General features: G+C 42.3%; 1 protein-coding gene across 1 annotated transcript in view; it reads right to left on the bottom strand.

Moving 5' to 3' along the window:
• Nucleotides 1-7783: 7783 nt before the first annotated feature.
• aasdhppt (aminoadipate-semialdehyde dehydrogenase-phosphopantetheinyl transferase) overlaps nucleotides 7784-10535 on the bottom strand; it is a 97883-nt gene continuing 95131 nt past the window's right edge. The window contains exon 6 of the mRNA XM_072476753.1: nucleotides 7784-9608. Coding sequence (XP_072332854.1) covers nucleotides 9453-9608 — 156 coding nt within the window. The 3' untranslated portion in view covers nucleotides 7784-9452. The remainder of the gene's footprint in view (nucleotides 9609-10535) is intronic.

The raw sequence follows: 10535 nt of genomic DNA, 5'->3' as shown, positions 1-10535 counted from the left end.
GAGGCTAGGTTAGACCACACATGGAGCATTATGTGCCGTTTTGGTCCTCTTGCCTCAGAAAGGATATTATTGTCATAGAGGTTCACAAGACTTGTTGCTGGGATGGTGGGACTGTCCTATGAAGAGAGATTGGGAAACTGGGCTTGTATTCGAGAGTTTCGAAGAGAGGTGAGCTAATTGATACTTACAAAATATGTAAAGGAATACACAGGGTAGATGTAGGAAAGATGTTTCCCTTAGTTCAGGAGTCTAGAACCAGGGACACAATTTCAAAATAAGGGAGACATCTGTTAGAATCGCGATGAGGAGAAATTTCTTTACATAGAGGGTTGTGAATCTTTGGAATTTTTGACCCAGAGAGCTGTGGAAGCTCAGTCATTGAATATGTTTAAGATAGAAATTGATAATTTCTGATTAACAATAACGTAAAGGTTTATTGGGGAGAATGTGGGTAAAAGGCATTGAATTGTCCAATCAGCCAAGATCGTTTTGAAAATTCGCAAGTAAGCCATCCCAGTCGAGATGGACTAGACCCAGACCTGTTACTGACCCCATGGTTGGGATTTGCATGCCTTTAGCATTCTAGAATATAGTCCCTACTCAACAGGCTGAATGGTCTACTCCTGTTCATGACTCCTTACAAATGGAAATAAAAGCAAAATACTTCAGCTTCTGAAAATCTGAAATATAAGCAGAAAATGCTGGAAAGACTAATGCTGAATTAACTGTTTCTTTCTCCACAGATGCAGCCAGACCAGAGTTCTTTCCAGCATTTTCGGTTTTAATTCTTATATTTATTCTTTTACCTCTTTTATTTCCTTAGACAGCAACTGCCAAACCCATGACCACTATCATCTAGTACAAAAGTACTGGATACCTGGTAACACCTCCACCTGGAAGTTCCCCTCCAAATCATTCACTACCTGGACTTGGAAACATATAGCTGTTTCTTCACTGTCACTGGGTCAAAATCCTGGAACACCCTCCCTAACATCACTGTGAGTGTATCTACATCTCAAACATCACTGTGAGTGTATCTACATCTCAGGGACTGCAGTGGTTCAAGAAGGCAGCTCACCACCACCTTCTGAAGGGCAACTAGGAATGGGCAATAAATGCCAGCTCAGCCAGCCGCATCCCACAAATGAATTTTTTAAAAAAGAGTTGCTTTAAAGCTTAAAGAAAAAATCCTGGGTAAGTCTTTTGGGGTCTTGATCAACCTGCAGCTGTACCTCCCACACAAAACAGTTATTCCAAGGGCAGCACGGTGGAGCAGTGGGTTAGCCCTGCTGCCTCACGGCGCCGAGGTCCCAGGTTCGATCCCGGCTCTGGGCCACTGTCCGTGTGGAGTTTGCACATTCTCCCCGTGTTTGCGTGGGTTTCGCCCCCACAACCCAAAGATGTGCAGGCTGGGTGGACTGGCCATGTTAAAATTGCTCCTTAATTGGAAAAAATGAATTGGGTACTCTAAATTTAAAAAAATAATTAAACCCCCCCCCCCCCCGCCCCCCTAGATATTCCAGCACCCTGCATAACAAGATCTTAGCCTAGTTTCCAAAGAGTCCAGTGAACCTGCGGTGATGTCCACCGGAATGGCCGCAGATTTTCATGTCCTTAATACATAGATAGATGAGATTTGACGAATGATGACATGGGTGACATTTTTGCAGGAACACTCATTAAATATTCCAGACCAGGATTTAATTTGATATTTTGCATTCAGTCAACAGATCAGATTTGATTAGTTTGATGGGCTGAATCTCTGGTTGCCACTTTAATTTTCATTGCAATGTTTCACTGGGGATTAGCTTATATTTATACAAACATATAAAAACAAAAAAACAGCACTCAGCAGCTACAAAACCAGTTATTTTGATGCTGTTGGCTGAACTGGCTGCTTCAGCCTGAAAGGTTATCTACTTACGTACAAACATACAAATTACGAGCAGGAGGCAGCCATTTGGCCTCGCAGACCTTCTCTGCCATTCAATAAGACGATTGGTCTAACTGCAGTCTCAACTCCACATTGTCACCCCCGGTAACCTTTGACACCCTTGTTCATCAGGAATCGATCTACCTTGGCCTTAAAAATATTGAATGACCTTTCCTCCACCATTGTCTGGGGAAGAGATGAACACCATTAATGCCCATTACCAGGGCAAAATATTTGTTGTGGCACAAGTTGAAGCTGATTGTGGGGGCAGCACGGTAGCATTGTGGATAGCACAATTGCTTCACAGCTCCAGGGTCCCAGGTTCGATTCCGGCTTGGGTCACTGCCTGTGCGGAGTCTGCACATTCTCCCCGTGTGTGCGTGGGTTTCCTCCGGGTGCTCCGGTTTCCTCCCACAGTCCAAAGATGTGCAGGTTAGGTGGATTGGCCATGAGAAATTGCCCTTAGTGTTGGGTGGGGTTACTGCGTTATGGGGATAGGGTGGAAGTGTTGACCTTGGGTAGGGTGCTCTTTCCAAGAGCCGGTGCAGACTCGATGGGCCAAATGGCCTCCTTCTGCACTGTAAATTCTATGATAATCTATGATGATCAAATCTAAACAGACACTGACATTTTTGCTTTTTATACAAAGTTTCTATATTTGTGCTGCAAGCTTGCATTACTGGGCAGATGTAATACAAGCATTGCCATATGATGATGCACTGGGACACATAATTTCGCCTGATAATTTATACATACAAAATCACATTCTTAAATAGTAGCTGTGACATTTGGATGGAATGACCTCCCTTCTCGAGTCTGAAAAAGGTGATGTATTAATTTTTTTACTCAATGAATCAAATGATATATGAATCACGATTCATGAATGGCAAAAAGTCAGTATTCAATTGCAGCAAGTGTTTAGGAAGGCAAATGGATTGTTGTTGCCTGTTGCAAGAGAAATGGAATATAAAAGTAGGGACGTTTTACTGCAGCTGCATAGGGCCATGGTGAGGCCACATCTGGAGTACAGTGTAATTTGGTCTCCTTATTTGAAAAAGGATATTTAATTAGAAGCAATTCAGTGAAGGTTCACTTGACTCATTCCTGGAATGAAGCTCTTACCTTACGAAAAAAGGTTGTGCAGGTTGTGCCGATACTAATTGGAGTTTAGAAGAAGAGGTGATCTTAATGCACCAAGCAAAATTCTGAGAGGAATTTATAGGGGTGGATACTGGGACGATGGTTCCTCTTGTGGACAGGACTAGAAAGTACTAGAAGAATGAGTTTACAACTAAGAGGTCATTCACCTAATTTCCAGTCTGTGGAACTTCAGTGTGTGTGTGTGTGTGAATTGGCTTCTGTATTTTCCTACACTTCAAATTTAATTCATTTGGGACATTCTGAAGATGTGGGGCGGAATATTGCCATGTTTTATCAAAGTGTCAGGCTCAGACTGAAAACCAGTGTGTAGCACTGCTTCTGCAGTCGTTTTCTCTCCAGACTGTGAGCTTCTCTGAGAGTTAAAAAAAAGTGGGGCCTGGCACTCTCTCACCGCCCTCCCCCCCCCCCCCCCCCCACCACCAAAATGTAGCTTCCCAGAGGACCCGCTCATGGCACAGGTTGACACTGCCAGGTTGGCACTGTGCCCAGGTATGCCCCTCTCCCCACGGGGCCTATACTTACCTTTGCGCTCCTCGTTGCGTGGGGGGGGGGGGGGGGGGGGGGGGAGGGGGGGGGAGGGGGGGGGGGGGGAGGGGAAAGAGATGAACACACATCCCCACAACTGATTCACATCTTCAAATAACTGGTGTAAATCTCATCAATGTGATGTCATGTTGGCGAGGTTTGAATATTCAGTGAGGGAGAATCATGTGGCGGCGGGCTGGGTCGTTAGAGAAATGTGTTCAACAATATTCAAAAGTTCATCTTTCAATGTCAGAACTGCACACCCAGGAGTCTTTCCCGTAAATAATGTTTAACTTCCTCCATTCCATTCCGCTTCTCCAGCTCTTGGCAAGGCAGCTGGAGGATGGTATATCCTGGTTTTCGCAATTGTTGATCCTGCATTGCTCGAGACCCCGCCAGCAATAATGTCATTCACCAACATCATCAGAATAATGATAATCTAAAGTTACTGTGAAAAGCCCCTAGTCACCACATTCCAGCGCCTGTTCGGGTACAGAGGGAGAATTCAGAACATCCAATTCACCTAACAGCACATCTTTCAGGACTTGTGGGAGGAAACCAGAGCACTCTGAGGAAACCCACGCAGACACGGAGAATGCAGACTCCACACAGCCAGTGACCCAAGTCGGGAATCAAACCCGGCTCCCTGACGCTGTGAAGCAACAGTGCTAACGTGCCGCCTGTTCCTATTCACTTGCACCATGTCCGGGTGTCTCTTCTTGAATCAGCAGTGGTGGCATTGGACTCACCATGCCAACCTGCCCAGTACTATCCTGGCTCTCAGGGTAGTGAGGGCTGTCATAAAAACCCAGCGCAGAATACTCCAGTCTGAAAAAGTTGTTCACTTAGTTCTGAGGGTTGTCTCTGTTTCCTCATCTAGGATTTTAAGGTTCTTGGCCTTTGTTGGCATGAACCTAGTGATGTCATTGGCAAGGTGCATGGAAAATTGGGAAACACGATCTCTCCATCACTTTTCCCAATTCTCTTTGGATTTTCCATCAAGATCAGTGATCCTGCAGACCATTAATGCGGGCTCAAAAGTCACCAAGGTGATATAAATGAAAGTTATTTTGCTGCAGAAAGGATGTCAAGCCTCCGACATACAGATGTAGAAGGAATGGAGCCCATGTATTATATTGAAATGCTCTTTTTTTTTTTTTAAAAATCGCTTCCACATTAGCAGCTGAACCTTTAAAACCTCTTTGCTCGTTATTGCTCTGGTGAAGTACCTTGGGACATTTTACAATATGAAATGTCTATATATTTGCAAACTGTTGCTGCTGGACAATTACAAAAACTAAAGTGTATGATTTAATGCGTATAAATGGGTTGTTTAGATTCTATCAACCAAATGTATTTTTTTAACATTTCAATTTATCTGATTTTTTTCCCTCCGTGACCATTTGACCAAAGGATTAATCACAAGTATTTGCACTGTGACCTATTTGTCCCCAGCAGGGTTAACATGGCTCCAAAATTAGTTGCTGACATCTGTACATGACATGACTTCAAAGACAGCTGTGGAAAAATACACTAATAGTCGGTTGCGAGTCTTCACGTAGCCTTCTTGTAGACTGACAGTGTGCTATGTCATATGTCATAACAATCAGTCAGAAAGCTGGAATGCATCTTAACTTGGTAATTCAGTCAAAGGTCACATTGTGCCAGTCTGGAATGATCTACATTTGACAACTACAAGTTATTGACAACCTGCTACACGAACAGTCATAACATAAATCATTAAATGCCTTGTGACCCACAGATACATTTAGACATGTTAGTAAAAGTTACATGGTGCATACTAATTAAAAATGCCATTTATTTATTTCAGTAAAAATTATTATGCAAAGGGATAATGGTATATAAAATGTTAATAGATTAAAATAACATTGCAGGTCCCAGTCATCATCTATTCAGGCCTCAATTACATTCCGTACAACCCCATTCATTTTGGAATTTGATTATGACACTTTACCCCAGCAGCTCTGAACCACTGACTTTTCTCATCATTTGATATTAGTTATACATGAAGGAACATGAAAACATTTGCAAAAACATCTGAGCAGCATTAATTATTAGGGACTGCTGAATTTAATTGATTGCTTTGAAATTTCTGAAGCACTGTGTGGAATTATAATATCCAAGTTAAAAGTGGACATATACAGATCAATTAAAAGACAATAGCTTGTATGTTTTCCCCCCTCAGCCTTTGTAAATTTAAAGTCATAGTTCGCTGTTTCAAGAGTTCAAATAATTTGATGGAAAAGTTCATTATTTCCATCCCTTTATACAGGTATTTGAGGGTCAGATTGTATCAGTCCTGCACAAGATTAGCTTTCTGCTGTTGTTTGCAGATAAACGTGACTAGAAAGATTGGGCTAGTGGAGAAATGGACTGCATTGATTCTGAGCAAAGGCAAACAGACTGGGTACTATTACAGTGAATTACTTAACCAGTTTTATAGACTCCTGGGTGGGAAGATAGATAAGGAATGCAAAGAGGACTGGCTGGTTACCAGCAGAACATAGTTGCCTGCCGGCAAGAAAAAAGAGTAAAAGCAGAGGAGATAAAAACGTAAATATCCAATATGGGAAATATCAGCGAACATAAAAAAGATTGAGAAACTGGAAGTAGTGTTGAGGAAGAAACACAAGACTGAGGCACTAAAATGTTCACTAGCAGATTAAAATATCTGCTACAGGGTTCGGAGCAGGTAGACAGCAAATTAGCTGGAGAGTGGAAACATGAGTTTCGCAGCATTATGTGACAGCAAAAGGTTTTGGCTACTGCAGCAGACGAAAATAAGATTCATGTTAAGAATTAAAACATTCTAGATGTTCTACATGTGGTTAGGGAGCCAGAGGTACATCAGAAAATGCACAAAAGGATTCTTGAGGAAAAACTAAAATGTTGATTATGGTGATTTCAATTACTTAGATACTGGCAGCGTAAGCATCAAGAGGCACTGTGGAAGGGTTCCAGATGCTTGAGGTAGGGTAGGGTTATCTCCTTTTATTAATCAATCACCATGGTTAAAGAGAGTATACTAGAGTTAAATTTGGAAAATGAGCTGAGTGCAGTTAAATGTGGTTTAAATTACAGAGTATCCGTGATCTAGTGGTCACCAGGTTTGAAGCACTTGGGAATACATAGGAAAAACAGTAATGCCAAGATATTAAGCTGCAAACTACTTAAAGAAACTTGCTGTGATTTTAAAATATCTGGAAAATCTACAAGGCATTAAAATCACATTCCCCTTCTCTTCACCTACCCACCATCCACTGACTGGGCCATGGTATAGTATTCCACATCCTTCAGAAGCCACATCGTTGGGTTTTGTAGCCATCTGGGATGGCCACATCCCGATTACAAAATGGACACTTGCAAAGAATGCAGGGAAAATTGGACAATACTGAGAAACAAGCAGGTGCAAGGTCGGTCTGTTGATTAGAACCTTAGCTCTCAGACAGGACAGAAACTACTAAGCCATCTACATACTAATGAGCCATCTCCGGGGACAAAAGGGAAACATTTAGATACACAATGTCAAGGCAGATACCCCAGCGCCAGAAGAGACTCAAACAAAGCAAACCAACGGCCACCTAGGACACGCTCAGCAACCAGGGAACCCACCCCTCTAATGGAGGAAGATCGATACGAATGATTGGGAAAGGCCCAATTAATTGAGGCCAAGTTCAAGGCCCGCCCAAAAGCACGCGAAACCCTTTTAGGTATAAGAGGTATTTCCCAAGGGAGAATATTTCTTCTTTGGCTTTGGCTCTCAGCGAAGAGAGAGACCTGCCTAGCAGCTACACCAGACCAAGTTCCAAGCCAACGCACTCTACGAGCTAGACGCTCCTAGTTGCTATCCTGTAAACAGCTCAACCCAGCAGCCTCAGAACCGAGCAATAGCCATTGTTCCTCTGACTGAGTGGGCACCCGAAGCTAAGTATGGGCTTTAGTAATAGTGATAGTTTAGTTTGTAGAGTTTATGCAGGAGTAGATTTGACTGTGTAAATAAATGAGCATTGCTTTTGAACTGGTGTATTGAGTCTGTGATCAGTATTCGGTTCTGAACCTTGTGGTGGTGTCGAAAGATACCTGGCGACTCTTGAGCAAACGTAATTAAACAGAGCAAAATTAAGAGACAACACGCAAATTAGCAACAGTTTCTAATCCTGTATTCACCAATAATTGGAACAATTAGTACCATGAGCATTTAGATCACAAATACATTTTAATGCAAAGTAAAATCCAAAAAAGGTGTTTACAGACTTCATGCAGATTCGCGATTTGCTCATGAAAATGTCACTTTCTTCAATTAGAAGGCTTGAGACCAATTTTCTTTTTCAACACACTTCAAAGATCACAGAAGCTATTTTCTCGGGGTGGGGGAGGTATTGTAGGGGAGAGGAGGGGGGAAAATGGACATCAACAATTCTAGATGCTACCTAAACAATTTTCCCCAATAGAACTGTCCTTCGTTCATGTTTGGGCCGATTTCACTCAACCGCATACAATACTGGTAGCATCATGAAGAACTGTCTTTGACTAAAGACAAGGCAGGGAAACAACTTGGTTCTCATTAATTCTAAATTCCCAAGAATTAGTCCCAGTGGATTTGGCTAAAACCCTGAATCAGATTCTGCAAAAAGTCACATCATATATGAACACATCATATATATCACATATGTGAACACATCACTGAAAATAATATATCACTGCAAAGAATACAATGTTTAAAGGCTGAAATTGGCTATTTAAAAAAAACTGAGCCTTTGATGCGCAAGTGGTAAGTGTGTTCTGCTGCAAGAAACAAATTGAGGTGCATCAGACAGTGTGCACCATTCAGAAAATGATTCAAAGGGTTAGGTTCATGTGGCGAGCACCAATGCAATTGAAATGGTTTGAAGGGACAGTACTTACCTTGCTCTGTCCCTATTATTGTCAGATGGTCCCGGTCTAGAAATGTAAGATGCAGCAAATACCAATAAAGAAGAATTCATCGTGCTAGTTTCTACCTAAATGGTTGCTTATGAAAGGTGAACATTGTTTATCTGGATTTCTCTTGCTAAATTGAATCTCTCAAGTATTTACTGCATCTGTCCCTTCCTCCAGTCCAAAATTCAGAGAAATTTGTTCTGGTCATGGCTAATCCAGGGTTCAAATACATTTTTCAGAAAAGATCCTACAATCTTGTTTACTAGACCATCACAACACAGTAAGTAGAACAGTGATTAGCACTGTTGCTTCACAGCGCCAGGGTCCCAGGTTCGATCCCTGGCTTGGGCCACTGTCTGTGCAGAGACTGCACGGTCTCCCATGTCTGCGTGGGTTTCCTCCGGGTGCTCCGGTTTCCTCCCACAAGTCCCGAAAGACGTGCTATTAGGTAATTTGGACACTGAATTCTCCCTATGTGTACCCGAACAGGCGCCGGAATGTGGCGACTGGGGGCTTTTCACAGTAACTTCATTAGTGTTAATGTGAGCCTACTTGTGACAATAATAAAGTATATTATTAATCAATTTCTTCACGAGTCATCAGAAAGAATAGTTTACTCCTTTGAATCCATTCAGTTGTCAGACTGACTTTTCCATTTTGTCTGCAAAAGCATAATGTTAAAATAAGTCACCAATATGACACCGTTACACTCATTGTCATAAATCTAAAACCAAGGTGCGCACCAATCATTCTGTACAATGCTTAAGAAAAGCGCTCTCTGAGGAAATGGAAATAATTGATTTATATTGTACATTGTCTCCTTCAGTTGCCTGTCTGTGATTAAGGTACCCAAGATTCACGATTGACAGCTCTGCTCCTTGCAGTAATAATGTCATAAAGGCATCCTCGGTCTCGTTTTTTCTTGCTTGGCTTGAAAGTTCTCCCAGTACATAGGATTATCTGGTGCCATAGCAATGGCTGAAGAGATTAGATCCTTAAAGGTCAGAAGTGTGAACTGGGATGGTTCCTGATTTACATTCTCTTGCAGCTAAAGAAAGGGTAGATGCAGAAGAATTGTGAAAAAAGGCCTTGTAATACTTGGCACCTCATGTAATGTAGTATTTTACACTGGTTCACAAATAAAACAATTTAATTTATGAAGGCTATGCATGCAACATAAGAAAGAGCCAGTGACATAGTGGCACTGTCGCCGGACTCGTAATCCATAGGCTGAGGCTATGCTCTGGGGGAGACCAGTTCAAATGGAATTTAAATTCAATTAATTAATTAATCTGGAAGTAAAAGCTAGTCTCAGTAATGGTGACCATGAAACTATAGTTGAGTGTCATAAAAAAACAATCTGGTCTACAAATGTCCTTAAGGGAAGGAAATCTGCCATCCTTACCTGGTCTGGCCTACATGTGACTCCAGACCTGGACAATGTGGTCGTCTTAACTGCCCTCTGAAATTACCTCCAAGCCATTCAGTTAAAGGGAAATGAGGAATCGGCAACATATGCTGGACTTGCAAAGGAGGATTGTTTTTAAATTAATATACGGGATGCTGGTTAAGCCAGCATTTATTGCCCATTCCTAGCTGTCCTTCAGAAGGTGGTGGTGAGTTGCCTTCTTGAACCGCTGTAGTCCTTCCAGGTATAGGACCACCCACTGTGCTATGAGGGAGGGAATTCCAGGATGTTGCCCCAGCAACAGAAGGAACGGCGATATATTTAATAATAATAATAATAATAATAATAATAATAGCTTATTGTCAAAAGTAGGCTTCAATGAAGTAACTGGGAAAAGCCCCTAGTCGCCACATTCCGGCACCTGTCCGGAGAGGCCGGTACGGGAATTGAACCCACGCTGCTGGCCTTGTTCTGCATCACAAGCCAGCTGTTTATCCCACTGTGCTAAACCAGCCCCCGATTTCCAAGTTAGGATGGCGAGTGACTTGGAGGGGTGCCAGGTATGAC

Source organism: Scyliorhinus torazame, chromosome 15 (genome assembly GCF_047496885.1).
Source record: "Scyliorhinus torazame isolate Kashiwa2021f chromosome 15, sScyTor2.1, whole genome shotgun sequence".
Classification (NCBI taxonomy): domain Eukaryota; kingdom Metazoa; phylum Chordata; class Chondrichthyes; order Carcharhiniformes; family Scyliorhinidae; genus Scyliorhinus; species Scyliorhinus torazame.
The sequence above is the reverse complement of the archived record's forward strand: the minus strand, read 5'-3'. Positions and strand labels throughout refer to the sequence as shown.